The 18902-nt window shown below is 51.7% G+C and overlaps 1 protein-coding gene across 2 annotated transcripts in view; it reads right to left on the reverse strand.

The window, feature by feature from the left end:
* Positions 1-18212, reverse strand: part of STK32C (serine/threonine kinase 32C) — a 66638-nt gene extending 48426 nt beyond the window's left edge. Inside the window, exon 1 of one of the 2 annotated variants that reach the window (XM_050337563.1) lies at positions 18046-18212. In XM_050337563.1, the coding sequence (XP_050193520.1) occupies positions 18046-18130 (85 nt within the window). In that variant the 5' untranslated portion in view covers positions 18131-18212. The remainder of the gene's footprint in view (positions 1-18045) is intronic. The other variant, XM_050337569.1, reaches the window with a different exon arrangement.
* Positions 18213-18902: the final 690 nt, after the last annotated feature.

The following is an 18902-nucleotide window of genomic DNA, read 5'->3' on the forward strand; positions in this document are numbered from 1 at the left end:
GGGATCAGCCACCGCCTTCCCAGAGCCGGCACCCACAAGGGGTGGCCTCCACAGCCACCCTGAGCCTGACTGTGCTCACAGCGTGATGGTCTGCCCAATTTTGCCCCATTTGAAGACATCTGGCAGCTTGCCACTACAACACAGTGAGTGGAAGAGAGGTGTGCTCCTGGTGCTCCTGCCGGCGGCGCTGGCTGGTCACGAGCAGTGGGAGGGAGAGCTCATCTGAGCCACTACAGCCCACAGACAGCACAGGCAGCTGCATGTGAGCCCTGGCCAGACCCTGTCACCCTGACACACACTGGCAGTCCTGGTGTTTCAGGAACACAGAGTGCGTGATTTCATGGAATTTCTCATGTGTACGCAACCCCTCCGCAAAGAAAAACATTAAACAGCTTTAAAAAGCTCAGCTCTCTGTGTGAACATCACGGGAGAGACACGGAAACGTTCTCTTCTCTGTGAAGTGAACAGCTGAGTAACTCGTACCAGATGGACCATATTTGGATCTCTCTCTCATAAATACAATATTCACCATTTGGAATAAAACGAGTGGAGCAGCTGTCCATTGTCCCCACTTGGAGGAGGTTTGTTCATTAAATAAGCAGAAGCCAAGTGGCTGTGGAAGGAAAATCACAGAGTCATTTAGGCTGAATCCCTCCAGGAACAGGGACTCCACCACCTCCTTCCAATGCCTGACCATCCTATCCATGAAGAAATTCTTCTAATGTTCAACCTGAACCTCTCCTGGCAGAGGTTGAGGCTGTATCCTCTTGTCCTGTCACACACTACCAGTCAATGCAAGCACAAAAAATGCCATAAATCTGCGTCAGTGAATCCCTTACTTTCTATCACCAGAGTATTGGAATAATGATTATTGCAATTTCAAAACCAGACAAAGTTTCTACTAAGACAAGAGTCCTGTAATTTCCTCCTATGAGCAGTGCCACTGGAGGGGGTACAGCTGTTCCCTTAATCCACTGCGCAAAGGAAGGGTTGGAATTTATGGAAGGTTGCTTTTCCTGTCTGCATTTTGCTACACAAACCCCACAACGGCTACAAAAATAAGCAATAATTAAATTGTAACCTAATCTATTGTCTTATTCGTGATAAATTATGAATTACTGTATTATGGACACTCATTAAATGCAGAAGGCTGCTAAATAAAGTATATCAATATTCATAACTCCTCGACCCAGTGCCCATATAATTTAATGCCAGACTTGCATGACTCCAGCGAGGCCGGCAGCAGGCTGTGCCGGGAGGATTTGGGTCCTGCTGGAGTAGGCGTAGAAGGAGCATAAATCTAAACTAGGGATGAGATGACTCAGCTGAGACCGTTCGAATGAGGCAGACGATAAAAATACCCAAAAGACGTAAGGCAAATCTCAAAAACACTCCTTTGGTTCTAAACCAGCAAGACTGGGCCGTGTTTTCTCGCTCATTGCCAAACCAAGCTCTGCAGCGAGGTGGGATTAAGGCTGGGATGAGCCGTGGACCGGCTGCTGGGGCTCAAACCCACATGGCTCCCCCAGCTCAGCTCTGCATCCTCCCACCATCACCCTCCTCGCACCACTCTGGTGACACAGCCCGTTTCAAGGCTGATTGGGAAATGTTGTGAAATGTTCTGAATGGCTGGGGATGAGCGGCAAACACACAGCAAGGCCTGGAGCACTGGCACCTCCAGAGCACTGACAGGTCTGTCAGCTCCACGCCATGGGGGAGAGAAGCTCCCACAGCACAGTGTGGGAGAAAGACACTGCCAGTGCCCTTCTCTTGCCAAGTTAAATCTCTCCAAGGACAGACAATCATTCCTTTCAGGCTTCAGTTCTGGAGCAGAATAAGCCATCTTCATCTTATTATTTTAAAAGGCAAATTTTCCTTAGGAAAGTGGAGCTTTGCCTCTCTCAGAAGTAAGGATTTTCTCCCTATAATTGCCATTAAGTAATGGACATTCATTTAATTAAAGGCTCACTGTAATTTGACAAGAATCTCTAGAAATAATTTCTCCCTTGAATTATATCCTTGAGAGGTTTTCTGGCAAGACTTAATTGAGAGAGCAACCTTAACCAGGAGTAGGGGATGCTCACAGAGCCCCAGCTGGGAGCCTTAGGGACGAGGGTTGGTGGATCTGAAACACAGTCAATGGGTTCTTATGCCCCACCCCCAAATCACCCTGGAGCCCCAAAGCATTTTTCAGGAAGGAATTCAAACCCTTGCCTTAATCCATCCTTGTCCCTGTCAGTGGCCCAGCAGAGTGAGAGGAAATGGGAACTGTCATAGAAGAGCATTTGATGTTCCTATTTTTAATTAATAATGTCAGGCATCTGCACATTTCAGTGGGGTTTGAGAGACGTGCGCATTGTAAGCGACTCCTTGTTAACTAATTATGAAATGCAAAGTCATTGCCAATTTACCATCGCCAGACAATGCTACAGCTGCTTTCACATGACACAATAGGCTTAGGTTTTAAGACAGATCCTTCAAAGGCAGTAAGTGATGAGCAGGAAAATCGGGCCCTTTTCATGGTGACAATTGAGGATCCCCACTGTTTTGAACAGAGAACTCACTCTGAGACTGAAATATTGTATTCCTGCTATGATACCTGAAGCTGTTGCCTCAAAATAATTGAAGACACAGGGGTGGTTTTCTCTCTTATTTTTCCATTTCCTTATTCACTTCCCCACGGTTCACCCAGTCGCTCTCAGTGACGTGTTTGCTCAGCATCTGCCACATCCTCACAGGCAGCACGTGAACATGAGAATACAGATGCTGGAAGCTGGGTTCCAGCTGACTCTGATTTCAGAGACGAGGCTGCAGCCTGACAGTGTGTCTTTAATAACTGTATCTCACATTAGCAGAACATCTTTGTTTACGCCGAACACACCACATGACATTCAGCAGTATACGAGGAAGAAGGAGCGTAATTAAATCTGTACTGTAATTGTCAAAACAAACAAGCAACATTTATTTTGCTCATTTGCTGATATAGATTCGCAGTGGAAACAGAAAAATGAAAGTGGTGGGTGGTGGATGTGGTGGATGGAGGGTGGAGAGGCTGGGTGATGAATGGCCAGGTACTGGGAGCGGCTGCCGGTGTTCCATTAGGGATGGGAGAGCCACGGTGCAGAGAGCAGGGTTACAGACAGAAAAGGCAGCAAGAGCAACAGAGCAAGCCACCCCACACCCTCACTCGCATCCCTCAGAGCTCTCGTCTTAATTGCTTTTTAATTAACTGCCAGTAATTAGTGTCACCCAAGCAGACTCAGCAAAGCACCTCTTAACGGCGTCTCACTGCCCTACAAACGCAGAGTGCTTTAATTAGGGGCAGATCTTGGCCAGGTCGTCAGGTCTGTTCATCCCTCCCACCAAACCCACCTCTCCAGTGCTGACTCACTCCATGCTGCAGCAGGGTGGCCATTGGGCTCCCAGAGGAAAAAAAAACAAAACCAGGAGGATTTGTGTGTGTCACCCAGCTCGGGGCACACTGATCCCATAACAAAAGCCAACAAATCCGTTCAGAGTTTACCTGCAGGCAGGTGCATACCACACCCTGATGTACCAAACATCTCCCTCAGATGCACCTTATGTATGAAGGAATCCAGGTATGTAGGACATGGATCTGACAATTCTGTACAGCTCTGCTTGAGCTCAGCACCTACAAACACAGCTGCATTGAGACCTACTTTGCAGCAAACCTTATGCCAAACTTGCATTGTGTTAGGACACGAAGAACTTGCAAGCACTGGGGCTTCCCAGAAAGGCTTTAAAACAATCCTGGGCAACAGAGCTGCCATTTAGGTCACACATGGGAAGTCTGATCTTGGGTCTGTCGGAAAAACCCCAATCACACTCCCAACAGCAGGTCCACGTGAGGAACACCAGCTGAGACGAGCTGAGGGATGTAAGGAGAAGCTGTCCAGAGAGCTCCCACTCTGGCTCCCATCCCACCTGCCCATGGAAAGGCCACGTCCCAACCCCATTGCAAGCTGACTGCACTGCTCTGCTCCCCTTCTTGTTCCTCTGACAAGGTCAGAGCCTGAGTTGGCAGCCAAGCACCCAGAGCAGGGGTCCCTGGAGTGCAGACAGCCACACACACAGGCGTGTCCTGACAGCTTTGGGTAGTTAAACAGGGAGAGGAGAAAACACAGAGCACCAGCCAGCCAGGCACAGCCACCACGGCATCACTCCTGCATCACTCCCTGCCCAAAAAATGACAGTTTATTGTTGCTATTTTTCTTTATGCTCTGTGACATTAACAGGGTAAATTTAGAAACAACAGTCTATTTCTTTATATAGCAACAGCCAACCTGTGGAAGGCAGCGCCCCGAGACTGCGGGAGAACGGATTCTCCAGTCAGGTTTTTTTAAGAGTTGTCAGGTTGTGTTACCACTCACAGGCTGACGAGCTCAGGGAGCAATAGGGACACTCACACTTTGTCAAGGCATGCACTGACACTGCCTGGGCTGCCTGGATCCCATCAGTACCTGCTGGTACCACAACACCTGGAGACAGGAGCTGGGATGGCTCAGGGATTTCACTGAGAGTAGGCGTGGTACGGGAAGTTAAGGAGTGCTGGTAAGGAAAATGAGAAGAAAATGAGAACAAAATGACTCAGTAGCTTTTCACAAGATGGGCAGAGTTTCTGCTAAGGGAGAGGCCAGAGCTGCTCCCTGTTCAGAGCAGCCCTGGTGCCAGGGCTCAGGTGGCAAAGGGGCCTCTGCCCTTGCTCCCACATCAGCACCACACACAGCAGCCCCATGTCCATGACCAGACCTTCCTGTTGCCATGGAAATATAGATAATAACAAGCAGCAAGAGTAATTGTAGAGATGGACCGGTTGCTACCATGAAATCCAATGCACTTCATCCCACTGTAAGAGTATCCCACCCTCCTGCAACCGCAAAACTGCATCCTGGAGAGATGGAGCCACTTGGGAGAAGGAAAAACAACAAGGCTTTGTATTAAAAGATGGGGGAAATGGCTTACAAGGACATTCAAGGTAGACAGACCATGGCTAACCTCAGCACCACATCACTTGGGAAGGCCCTCACATGGTATTTGGAGCATTTTAAACGTTAATTAATAGGAGAGTTAGCAATGCTAAGAATTACCAATGCTTTTCCAAGAAAGAGCCACATGAAATCCAATCACTGCAGGTAATTGAAGTCCTCAGACCTGGCGTATTTTTCCTGTGCACCTAAAGAGAGCCACAAAGGCTGCTCAGGGCAGAGAGGAGAAGGAGCTGCCCGCTTCTTGTTTAACTTCGTGTTCTATGCAGCAACAAACACGGAGGTATTGTAACAAAATTACTAGGCTCACAGTGGCAACCGGCGTGTGACGATCCCACATGAGCATTTTTAAGCGAGAACCTAAAACCAGCTGAGAACAAGACAGAATTCAGCACTTCCTTTTTTTTTTTTTTTTTTTTTTAAATTACATGAGAGCCTTTAAGAGGTCTGAGACTGAAAATTAGGTCTTTTGTGGAAACAACCTTCCTCATTCTCTATCATTTATTTTATGTCTCCTGATTATCCCTGCTTTTCCCAAATCAATCCAGAAGCACTGGAGCTTCCTGCAGGCTCAGTGTGTAACAGCCCCGGGACAAGAACTCTTTGTAACATCAAGGCCTCAGGAATATTTTTTTACAATCAGCTGCTTCTGGTTTTCAATCAAAAGGGGCTTTTACTACTTGCCACACCAGCAAATCCATTGTGGGGCATGAAAGACAGTCTTGTTCCTCCTGCTGAGTCACTGGGGCTGGTGACAACTATCAGAACATTGGGAAAATACACCAAAAAAAGTCATTTGTGCACCAGCCAGATCAGTCTGTCGACTGTTCTACTGCAGTAGTGAATCCATAGGAGGAGCAGACTATGGCAGGGGCGTTGGAAATGGATAATCCTCAAGGTTCCTTCCAATCCAAACCAGTCTGGGATTCTGTGAGCACAAACTATTTGGATCCTACACAAAGGGAAGCCAGCACTAACTCAGCAGTAACTCAGCAGAGACACTTCTGTCCCTGCTTCTCATCTGTGGGTGTCGCTTTCTAACACTCCACAATTACACTGCTGCACACACACAATTACAGGAGTGAAAGGTGGTCTCTGCTGCAGCGTTTCACCCCACTGGAGCACCACAAAGAAAATAAAAAAGAATAGAAAAAAAAATCTCCTGAAAAAGGGCTGGACTGGCAGCTATGCTCATTTCTTGGCAACTGGATGGATCAGCACCACGGAAATACACAGTGATGTCTGGTTTGGGGTTGGGGTTTTTTTAACACATGCATATTAATGAACACACGGGCATCCACCACGAACTCCTCGGTGGCTCAGGAGCAGAGTAGTTCTCACACACAGGGGTCTAAAGGAGCCCCCTCACCCAACAGCTCTAAGAGGGGGTTGGCACTGAACCACAACAGAAAAACCTCATCTCCCCCAACAGGCAGTTGAGGCAGCTCAACAGCTTTTCTCCCTCAACAAGGCTGCACCTGGGGAGGTTCAGGTTGGACACCAGGAAGAATTTCTTCATGGAGAGGGTGGTCAGGCATTGGAAGGGGCTGCCCAAGGAGGTGGTGGAGTCACTGTCCCTGGAGGTATCCAAGAAACAACTGGGCGTGGCACTCAGTGCTCTGGGCTGGGTGACAAGTGGGGATCCAGCACAGGTTGGACTCGATGGTCTTGGAGGTCTTTCCCAACCAGTGACTCTGTGTGATATATCTATTCAAAAAGCCAACAAGTCCTTTGTTCACTCACACTGGGTAGTGAGCAGTGAGCGCTGTCTGCATGTGCATACACTGCTCTCGGAGTTAATTCAGACATTCCCAGTTGAGATCGTTTTCCCCGCGACAGCCTTGTCAACACAGCGATGATGACTTGAAAACAAACTCTGGATTTCCCTCCCAAGAGCAGCCACTGGTGGGGTGTGCAGGCTCCAGGGCGCTATTTTGGGCTCATGGTCCTATCTTTGTCCTGGAGGCTCATGAGCAGCAAGCAGACACGCTCCCAAAATACCTTTGGCTGGGATCAATGGATGCGCCGCTTGGCAGAGCTGCTGCTGCAGCATTTTAATGCCTGTGGGAACGCTGCTTCTCCACTGCCCCTCCCTTCTGTGACAAACTCAGCTGAAGAGGGGAGACATGGGGCCCAGCAGGGCCATTGGCTCACTGAGGGTTCAGGAGGGAATCCACCTGCCCCAAGCAGGCTGTGCACCGGCAACGTGACGGCAGCACATGGCACTGGGATCCACTGACTCCAAACCCAGTGAGCACCAACACCGAGGCAGCACCAAGAGGGGGTTTGGTCTCCCTGCAGCTGCCGGTGTTCCTGCCACACATGGCTCTGTGTTCTGCCACACACTGGGTTGGGCAGGCGTTTCCCACAGCCCTGGCAATGGAAGGGGCTCTTTCTCACAAGGAAGGAAAAATTAGGAGCAAGACAGTATAAATGAGTAACACATGCTGGTGATGTCAGTAAATCTGGGAAGGAATAAAAGAAGCCACAAGAGAGCGATGAATACCTGAAGATATTTTTGCTTGACCCCAGGTAGGAGCAGTCGTCCCCTCAGTGCTCTCTGAAGTCAACAAAAGCCCGTTCTTTCTTTTGGAGGTGTCAGAACAGATTCACTCAATGGACAGACCACACTGATGCATCCAAGCAACTGAGTATCACGGGATGGCCCACCCAGTACCTGCAGGAGCACGGGATGGATGGCCATAACCGCTAAGAACTGATTTCAACTCCACAAGAAAAGAGCAGCCCCAAATTCACAGCGGGATGTCAAAGAGAATTATTCACCAAGTTCAAATTCTCTGGGGAAAGCAGGCATCCTACTTCTGTGATAAGAAATTCTCTGGAGAACAGTGATGTACCAACTCATGCTGGAAAGAACATCTCCTGACAGAGAACTCCAGTCACAGGGAGGAGGGAAGCCAGGTCTCACAGTGGCACACTGAGCAGAGGGTATCGCCCTCCCCTCCAGGGGGTACCACTGCAGGCTAGAGGGGGGCTGAGGTGACCCCTAGGAGAGCCACACACACACTGGTGCCTGAGCGTGGGTGGTTTGTGAGACCTGAGCACATCCCCAGGGCTCTGCTTTCACCCAGCATCCCCACCACCAACACGCGACACCCCCGGGGGGCACCGGGGCCACCCATCTGCCCACTTCCAGCTGCACTAGAATACTCTGGGGAGCAAATCTGCTGGGAATAACCCCCATGTGGCCTTGATGAGAGAGCAAAAGAAAGGTCAGAAATTGAAAACCCCCAATTTGGCACAGAGCAGAGAGAGTGGCCTCCAGAGAGAGCATGGGGGGAAGCAGGGCTGCCTTAGGAGATACCAACCTAAGAGCATGGAAAAATCCAAACAAGGCCAGAGGAAACACTAACTAAAATAACTTCCGAAGTAGTGCTGAGGGGCAACCAGTGACTGAATTGTTTGTTGACGTTACTCAGCATTTTGATAAACAGAAGCAATTTGTTCTACTGAAAAGAAACCTGCTATTTTTTAAATAAATTCACACATTGATCTTTACATCAGAAAGCCATGTAGAGAAACACACAACAGGCTGAAACTATTCATTAATCAATCCCTAAGTTCGCCTCGCTGCAGCTGTGCTTGTTTTGACACCTGCTTGCGATGCTCCTGCTGTGGCATTTAAAGTGGAATAAAACCCAGTGGAGCAGAGGAGCAGCGACTGCCAGTGCCCCTGGCCCCCTGTGTGGCACACAATGCATCAGAGCGGCCACAGAGCTCCTGGCCTGTCACTGCTCTTAAAGGTGTTACCAACAGATCATTGCAAAGACCCAGTATTCAGGCAGGAACTGGCAGCTTAAGGCAGCTGCCAGGTTGCCCCTGGTCTGACTCCCGAAGGAGCCGCAGGCGGAGGACAGGGAGCCATGCGGTGCTACCATCATCACCTCGACATAAGCAACTCTTTACCCTTCAGCTCCACCCAGAATTCCTGCCTGTGTTGTCTGTTACAGCTGTGCCTAAACCTCAGCACTACCGAGTTACTCCAAAAATCCCGGGATGAAGCCAACCAGGGGTACCTGTTGGAGGGGTGAGCCAGGCACGCTCGCACGCCAGGGCAGAGACCCCAAGCCAACACCTGCTCCCAGATCCCTGTGACTGCCCACCACTGCTGACATATCCACACCCCTTCCCTCAACACAGATTCATTCCCTGAACAGGCACTGTCTGCCCTTTAGGGAACTCAGAGCTCTGTGCTGAGCTCATGGCAACAGCTCGGACCTAGGACAGCATTCCTGGGAGTGTTTGTACCAGTTACAGGAGTGTGTGGGAGTAAACAAAACATGTCAAGGTCAGGGCCAGGAGGAACTCGAGGTGCTGAGCTCTGAACACTGTTGGAGCCATTGGCCAGTCCACCTGAGTGGAGATAACGGGGAAGCTCCCAGCCCTTATGGAGACAGACAGCTGGCACCACCGGGAGAAGGGATCATTTCATCCCTGCGCTGAAGGTCCTGCTCAGCTGCTTCTGTGCTGGAGGAGCCACTAATCAGTGCCAGTTCAAAGTTCTGAGCAAATCTAGAATCACATTGAAATATGAAATCATGGGGCCTGTTTGCATGTGTATGAATTATTCATGTGCTTACCACATGCAGCACTGAGCCTTTAAAGTGCAAATTATTTGGGACCAAGCTTTAGCCCTATTTTCTGTGAAGAATAAAGCACGTTTTCCAACAGTGCAAACAATCCAAGCCTAATGTGTATCATTTTCTGTGTTCCTTGCTTGCTGGTCTTGCCTGCCAGTTCCCATTAAGGCTGGAAACCAGTGACACACCAAGCAAATTTGCAGTACGCAGCTTTCCCGTGGATTCCGTGACATTTGTTTCACAAGGCAGTTTAACATGCTACATACCTTTCAGAGGAGATGATCTATATCCTTCTGACAACGAAATGCACTGAGCTATGGAGGTAAAGTTGTATCCAGCCAACAGCAGAGGCAAGAGGAGATTCACCCAAAGTGTTTCTCCTAATCCTCACCGAGAACTACCTGCTTAGAAGATGAACCCAAGCTTCAGCCTGAGCCCTTCCCAGCCCTTCCTTCTGACCTTTGTCAGGCATCAGAAGTAAGAACACATTGGGAATTCTTCAGGTGACCATCTGAACATCATTCAGTGCCTGCATCTCCTCACCAGTCCCAGTTACTGGAAGAGCCCGTGAACACCACCTGAGATGTAAATGAGCACATCAACATTCACACACTGTCACGTCTCCTTGCCTGGCAGTGCTCAGAGCCAGCTGTTCCCACACATCCGAAGCACTTTTTATTTTCCATAACTGTCACCTAAAGCAATTTAATTCCTGAAGAACAGTGGGAGAGGGAAAGAGGACACTGACACTTCTCTTACATGGAGAAGCTGAGCCGCTCCTGGGCTGTCCTGATGCTCTGTACTTTGGGAGATAAACACCAAAGCAGGGTTCAGCCAGCACAGATCCTCTCCCTGGTGCACACCTGAGATGTGCTGGCACACACCATGTCTCAGGGGTACACCCCATATACCATCCCTCCCTCGGAGACTGCTACTGCTCCCTGTGGTACTTCTCTATGCCTTGTGGCCACAGAAGTTGTTAGTGATGATTAATTGGGTGGTTCACTCCAGGATGCTGGGGTGAGGTGGTAGAAACTGCACAGTAACAACCACTGCAACCATGAGAGGCTTCACAGCCTACGGAGGGACAAAGTGTTTGGAACTGGAGAGCAGCTCCACGGAAAACAGTGGGAAAAGTTGAAGCTGCTTTTACATCCCAGGCTGCCTGTGAACAACGGGCTCAGCAATATCCCTCAGCAGTCCCCTGCCCGACTATGTCCAGCCAGGCCACACTCACAGAGAATCACCTGTGGCCGACGGTGAGTTGAAAGCCAAGTCCTGACCCGGAGGCAGAACACCACTGTGGCTGAGCAACACTCAACTTCAAGCACTCCCACAAGAAATAAGGGCTTATTTAAATAATATTTAAATTTTTTAAAAAAATATTTAAATAATCCCTAAATATTTAAAGGGAAACACGTGGTGCCCCTTCCCTGAGTGGCCATGGGCACACACCCCTCCTCCCGCCGATGTGCTGCACCGAGAACCCAACCAGCTGTTTAACCAGCACCCCAGTCTCAGATGGTGAAAGCACCAAACTGCAAAAAGAGCAGCTTTTTCCATTTCTGGGAAGGTTTCTCTTGTCAAGTGCCTCTCGCTGACGTTCCACCAGGCACAGTATGAGGTGACCTTGTGCTGCCCCCGCAGCCAGCACTGACGGCGCAGCTCTCCTGGCAGCCGGTGCTGGTCTCTCTGAGTGACCTGGCAGCATCAGCTCCATGTCCTGGGACTCGTACCCCAGGAAGCACAGCTGCAGGTGTGGAGGGAATGCCAGCTGAGCCAGCAAGGTCACCATGCCAGCACTGGGAACATGGTGAGGAAGGTGTGCTGATCACCAGCCCAAACTCACAGAGCCCATTCCAAGCCCATTGTGAGGACCGTGGCCTCCACAGAACACACAGAGTATTAATTTGGTCTAACATTTCACTTGAACAGTTCTTCCCGATGACTTTTCCTTGATTGCCTTTGCCCTTCCCTATCTATTAAACGTCCCTCAAACTGCCACCATGTTTGTTGATTTTTTCTTACTCCAACTCAATAAGAACAGCCCCAGCTTCCCTCAGGGCTCTTTTTACCCTGACCTCCTCTCCTCAGATCTCCCACAGGCATATGAGCCCACCAAGAATGGCTTTTGTTCAGATTTGTGTCAGCACTACTGTGAAGGGACTACAGCCACCAGTGTGGAGAGGGACAGCACAGGTATTAACCACCACAGGAGAAGGAGCCAGCACTCCCAACAATGTACATGATAACACACACCTCCATGACTTGGAACTGCTGAATTGCCAGGATTTAACCTATTTAACCTATTTTTGCATTACACGACACACTGCAAAGCTTCACACCTTGAAAAGTTTTCCATCCTTAGCCAGAAGAAGGGGCATTAGCTCTGCTGGAAGGGGCAGTGATCCTGCTGAGGGAGCGTGTCCCTGGGAAAAGCACAGGCACAACTCCACAGATCTGGGGGCAGCAGAAACAAAGCCCCACTGACAATACTAAACACAGCTTTGCTGACACCTCCTTGCAATTCCCACTCCCTCCTCCCCCCGCTTACTTACTTAGCTACCACTTTGATAATACAGAAGGGCTTTTTCTCTTGTTTTTAAATAACAGGGAAAGGCATCTGTGCTCCCAACCCACAGCCGTGCAAGACTCAGGCTATGGAGAAAGTTCCCCTTGCAATCTGAGCAAGGAGTACTTTAGTCAGTGGTTTGCAGAGCTTGGAAGCTTAACACACCTCTAACTGACCATAAGTAGTATTTGGGATTATACAACCACCTTACGGGGCATTTGTCTGTAGCTTTCAAATCAAAGGGGCAATGTTTCCTGCCCAGGGCTTTAAATTCCTGCCCAGAGCTTGAAATCCCTGCCAAGCTGAGGCAATGGAGCTGGGTTCCACGAGGAGCAGCCAAGGCAGGAGGAGCACAGCCAGCAGCAGTGGGAACAGGGACGATGCTGAGGGGCTGCCCTGGCCCCCAGGGACCAGGGGAGTAGGCCAGGCTGTGCAGCTGTCCCAAGAAAGAGCAGCACATGTTTTATGGCATTGATCACCTCAGGAGAGGGAGAGAAACTTTTCCTGGTCCCAGAGTCTATCTCCCAGATCTCTATCCCGGCACAGCAGGATGCCCCCAGATCTGAGGCAAACCTGGCTGGAAGGGTTTGTGTCACTGCAGAGGTAAAGGGGCACAGGACAAGGCAGGTCAGGCTTTGCTCCCTGTCCTTCCACATCCCTGTTGCTCCAACACCTCCGACTGCCCAGCAGCATGCTCTTGTTTCCCTGAAGGTCCCAACCCCTGGAACAATTATGGAGAAGAATCCCACTCTAAAAAATTAATGCTGAGGTCTGTGGAGAAGGCTGGACACGATGCTCCCATTGGAGCGGGACAGAGGAAGTAAAAGGAGGAATGCAAACCACTTGCCAGGCTGTGACAACTGAATCCCTGAATTCCCAGGGATGTAGATGACAAGGACAGGTGGGTATAAGAACCTACCCAAAGCTGCAGCCGAAGGCACCCAGCACCCCGTGGCCAGCAGGCTCAGAGGAGGTGGCTGTAGATGCCAGGTGGGAGCCAGAGGCAGGTGGGCTCCGCACCCACAGTTCATCCTTTGTTCACCAACAGCTCCACAAACGCAGCGCTCCCACTCCCGCTCCCGTTCCCACTGCCCAGGGCGAGGCAGGAGGGATGCCCACTCCTGCTCCGGGGTGTGTGACCCCACCGCTGCCAACACATGGCTTGAAATGAAAATGGGGATTATTTTAAGCACGTTCCCCCAGGTTCTGCAGCTTCTCGCCCGTTTCCATGGGGACGGATGCCATGCACGGCTGCCAAGGCTCTCCGGCCTCCCGCGTCGATCCCCGCCGGGATGAGGAGGCTGGTGGGGAGGCAGAGAGGGGCTTCAGAGCCCCCCCAGACCCAGCGTGTCCCTAAAGCTGGACCCTTCAACAAACAGCACAGCCAGAGAAGCAGTGATGAGCTGCATAAGGGTTTCCTGGTTTTCCACAGAGCCACGTTTTAGAGACCAGTTTCTCCGCTTGGAAGCTCCTGCAGATATTCAGAGCGACTCCTTGAAACCTTTTAGACCCACATCTACCAATACACGCAGCCACAGGCAGACTGATCACAGCACCCTGCACAACCCCCCCCCAAACTCTGCCAGCTGCCCCTGCAGTTGGGGTTTCAGCCCCAAACCCCAGCTTGCTGCCTCATCCCAGTATTATCTGAGCCAAAGAATTCCAAAGAGAGCTTGTTCCCTGAGAGGGGACACACCACAGACACTCCACCCAACCCAGACTAACCCTGAGCACACACTTCTCAGAGTCAGGCTGCTTAACTGGGAGAGCTGCACCCATGGGCTGTAAAACTGGAAACTTGTGTTTAAAAGACGATTTTGATGCAAGTAGGATAAGCCCAGAAGTCTGCACCTGACCCCCTTAGGAAAAACCATCTGCACGCTGGCAGAGAGAGTCAAGCAAGGGATGGGAAAAAAAGTGACCGAGGCAAAATATTAATCATGGTGAAAGTCACTGAGCTGCAGCATCAAAACCTTGTACATCAGCTGGAAAACTAATTCAGCCTCAGGACATGAGCAGGAACCCTCAGACCACTCGCCTCATGTCAGCGAGGGGAGGCACAGCTCAGCAGGAAGCAGCAGATGGCTTCACAGATTTTCATGTATATTTACACACAGTTTTTTTAGTAAGCCACTTTGATTCAGGAGAAACCATAACCAAAATGCACTATTGAAATTCCTCTTCAGACGTAATTGCATGGAGAGATACATCATGCTGTGGTTTTCCCCTCTCTCACACAACACAACTGTGGGCAGTGCTAATAGCACTAAGTGTGCCCTGTATTTCCTCCTGCTCAGCCCGGATGCCCAAGTCCAGCCACTCTGCTAAACAATTTTTAAATATCTGGGTTGAAACATTCCCACTGGCTGCACAATGACAGGTTTGCTTCACTTAGTATAAAAAATAATTTTAAAAATAATTAAAAAAAAAAAAAAAAAAAGGAGGGGGTTTTCAATAAAACTTGCTTGGCCATTTCCCCAAATGACAACAGACAATAATTCCTGCCCACATGACAAACAAGCCTCACAACTGCTGTTCTGTGACTTCTTGCTTTCTACAACTCCCTGACAGGAGGGTGAAGCCAGGTGAGAGTTGGGCTCTGCTCCCAGGGAACAAGGGACAGGACATAAAGAAACAGTGGAGTCCCCATCCCTGGCGGTGTCCAAGGAATGACTGGATGAGGCACTCAGTGCTCCAGGCTGGGTGACAAGGTGGGGATCGGGCACAGGGTGGACTCCATGGGCTGGGAGGGCTTTTCCAACCTCAGTGATTCTGTGCCTCTAAGAGACACCCCAGTGCTCCATGCCCTATGCAGAGAGATGTCTCACATCTGGCAGGCAGGCAGTGACCACCCAGCCTGGGCCTTCTGTGGGGCTGGAGAACAAATCCCCTCAAGGGGTGAGAAGTTTTTAAAAGATTCTTACAGGTATAAATAACAAACCCTGAACAGCCTCTACAGACAAAGGCCAGTTTTTCCCAACAGAAAACAGCACATGGTGATAACACTGAACCCACAAGCCCACTATAACTCAAGTGAGTTTATTGAGCCCACCATACTCCAGTGCACTCTAACTCCAAGGGCTCGACCCTGCAGCCCCTCCGTTCTTTTGCCTTGTCCTCTTCTTCCCACTTTTTCCCTTACTTTGTTTTTCCTCCTTCCCCTCCCCATTAATTAATTTCCTCTGTTCAGGAACAGGATTCAAAACACCTCGCTAAAAACAAGCTGAGGTAGAATCTTCAGCTGGACAGGCTGGAGTTCGAGCCCAGCTGATGCATGTGCAGCTTGCCAGATTTTCTGTGGGACTGGAACCAGCTGGAGCCATGGCTCCCACAGCCAGGGAAGCCCATCTCCCTCATACCAGTGTTCCTTGGAAGTAAACACGAATGTGCAGGCACTGTCCTTTCACAGTCAGCTTTTCTATTACTTGAATCCCCACTTGAAATGCCCAGAGATATTTCCAAGGCCTTATGTGCAAACATGGAGCAGCAGGGTGTACACACTGTGCAGGCTGCAGCCAGGCAGGGCACCCAGAGGGAGTCAGATGCGCTGTCCCCAACACACAGGACCAGGTACACTCAGCTTCACAGCCAGGGAAATTACCTCAACTGGGGGAAAACTGAGGGGCTGGGGACACCACAGCGCCCAGGAAGGGAAACAAGGAGGGAGCAGCACAGCTGTTCCTCGGGCATGACTCCCCAGGCACAGCTCCACACAGTGCCTGGCCCCAGATGGATGAGGAGCCAGCCCTGCACACTGACTGCACCAGCACCAGCCAGCCTGGACCACAGCCCTGCTGGAGAATGAGCCCTATACCAGCACTAACAAAAGAGATCCTGAAAAAAATGGAGAGGGTTAGAGAAGATCCATAGGACAGACTCAGGAATATGAAGTTTTATCCTTGGAGTAACAGACTCCACGTGTCCCACCAGTGAGGACACCAGGCAGCCACGGCCCTGACAGCAAGAGAGGGGTGTGACACAGGTAGTCCTCCGTTTATCCAGGTGAGATCCAGGAGCAGGCAGCTGGGGCTGGACAGATGCAGGCTGGGGAGGAAGGGCAATTTCTGACATTGAGGCTGACAGCAGATAACCCTCCATGGTCAGTTTTACACTGAGACAGAGCAAACACATTACTGCCCAGCCCCAGGAAACCCCTGCCTGCCAGCCCAGCCACACTGGTGTGACAGGAGGCAGTGAGTCCCCAGTCCCCAGGAAGTCAAGGAAGAAGACTGTAAGGGTTTAGAGTTGGATTTATTTTTAGAGGGAAAATATTGGGCTTTGTGCTAGTACTCACTACAATAAACCTTAACCTTCTATTTACATACACCCTGCCACAATTCCCAGGGATCATTCGATGGATTTTGGCTGAGTCGGACTCATCCACGAGCAGAGATCCATCACCAGGAACCACCTTTGGGCAAAATTTCACATACCAACCAGTAGTTTTCCTTTTTATTTTTTTGAATTGATTTCACATTAAATTGTCATCACTAGTAACTCTTCCATGTTATGTCACATACAAACCCCAAGTATTAACTGTCTTCTTTATCTAAGGAAGTTATTGGGATGTCTTCAGAGATCACCATAGCAACCATGCTGTGCCAGTAAATATGAGTTCACCAGAACAACACTGTAATTGCTCCAAGCATACACCAACAAGGAATAATGGAAAAGCAGGAGATATCAAGAAAGTAACATCCCAATAATTAGGACATATTACAAAAGCGCTGCTTGAAAGCACCTGATGAATGAGACTCCTGTCAGTGGTCATTCACCTGCAGAGCTCAGGCTCCCTGGTTGGTTGCACACAGGCTCAGGGCACAATGAAATGCTTCACAGAAAGAAATTTTGCTTTCAGAATGAAATTGCAGCGAAGCCTCCAATTTAAGCATTTTTACTCAGCTTGCTTGCTGTGAACTGCTAATAAAAACGTGTTGGGGAAACCAACCAGCTCCTGCACCAAGAAAAGTTTGCCTGATTTAACCCCTGTCAGCTGCCAGAGCAGCACAGCCAGGTCTGGTCCCCTCAGCGAGGGGATGCCAGCAGACCCTGACCTGCCCATCACTGTACTCAGAGACTCAAATGAACACACCTAATTCCGGGTTTATCCAGAGCACAATTCCAGCACTCCGTGCACACGGGGATTTTTGCCCGTGTTCATTTGGTGCCCCAGGGCCAATGCAGCGCTGGGCTGCCCCGGCCATACAGCACCCATCAGCTGACCCGACAGCTCCCCAAACTCTTCCTCCACCTGCAACCAAAGTTTCCTTCCTTTGCTCTTCTGCAATTTCACCCTGCACTCGAGAAGTCTAATGCAACGGTGGTATTTCGTGATGTATTTCTACAAAAGAAACCCACAACTTATATGTTGGGAAAAACCCCAAAGCAGGCACTCTGCACTGACAGCAGTGTTCGGGCGTTGATGGCCGGCGGCACCTGGCCCTTCCTCGTTAAAAGCGGGGCTGTCCGTGCACAGACTGAAACTTCACTGATGAAATGTCCCTTCGCCGCCCCTTTCTCAGTCGCCCCGGGTTTTAACCACAATTGCCCCGTGTCCGTGGGGCGCCCGTGGGGTACACGCGGACAGAGTCCCTGCGCCCCACGGGGAGGCACCGCCCGGCCCGACACCCACACCCCGGCACCGCTCCCCCGCCGGTAGCGGTGCTGCGGGACCCCCGTGACGGGCGGGGGGTCTCAGCGCCCCGGGGCAGGGCACGCCGGGGCTGGGCAGGGCAGAGCATCCCGGAGCAGGGCAGGGCAGAGCATCCCGGGCTGGGCAGGGCAGAGCATCCCGGAGCAGGGCAGGGCAGAGCATCCCGGAGCAGGGCAGGGCAGAGCATCCCGGAGCCTCCCGGCCCGCACTCACCGTCCTCCCGCTCGTCGAAGACGGGTCTCTTGGAGGAGGAGGCGCTCGCTCCCATCCTCTTCTTCCACTTGCTCCAGTGAAACATCGGGGCAGGCGGCTGGCATGCCCTGCGGCCGCTCCGCGCCGGCCCGGCGGCTCCCGCGGGCGGCCCCGCCGCCGCCCTCAGCCGCCCCGCGCCCCGGCGCCGCCCGCCCGCATGGCAGCGCCCGCCGCCCCCCGGCCCCTGCCCGCGGCGGCCACAGCGCGGCGGGGCGGGGGGAGCACAGCAGGGCCAGGATGGAGGCACAGGGGGATGTGGGAGAAGGGGGACCGGCGGGATGCGGGCAGGCGGAGCGCGACCGGGGGGATACGGGAAGGGGTCGGACCTGGGGAGATGCGGGAAGGGGTCGGACCTGGGGAGATGCGGGCAGCGCGGCGGGGACCGAGCAGAGCGGGGCGCGACTGCGAGCAGGAGCGGGCCGGTGGGATGCGGGCGCTGGGGTGGAGCGGAGCAGGGCCCGGGCAGGGTAATGTGGGTGGAGCGGGGCCCGGGGGATGCGGGCGGGGCAGGGCGGGACCGAGGGGCGGGAGGCGGGGCCGGAGGGATGCGGGCGGTGGGGTGGAGCCGGACCGGGGGGCGGGAGCGGGGCGGGAGCAGGGGGAGCCGGGCGGAGCGGGGCCGGGGGGAGGGACCTGGGGCTCCTCCCGCATCCCACTGAGCACGGGGTTGTGTCCGAGGGCGTGATCCCGGCTCCCCGCGCTGAACCCGCCCGCCCGGTACCCACGGCCCTGCTCCGGACCCCCGCCACTCCTCTCCCTCCGGGTGCGTTCACCGCAGCATCTCTCTCACCCGGCCCCGGTGTTTTTAATCTCGTACA

Source organism: Myiozetetes cayanensis, unplaced genomic scaffold (assembly GCF_022539395.1).
Source record: "Myiozetetes cayanensis isolate MyiCay16 unplaced genomic scaffold, myiCay2020 scf10, whole genome shotgun sequence".
Lineage (NCBI taxonomy): Eukaryota > Metazoa > Chordata > Aves > Passeriformes > Tyrannidae > Myiozetetes > Myiozetetes cayanensis.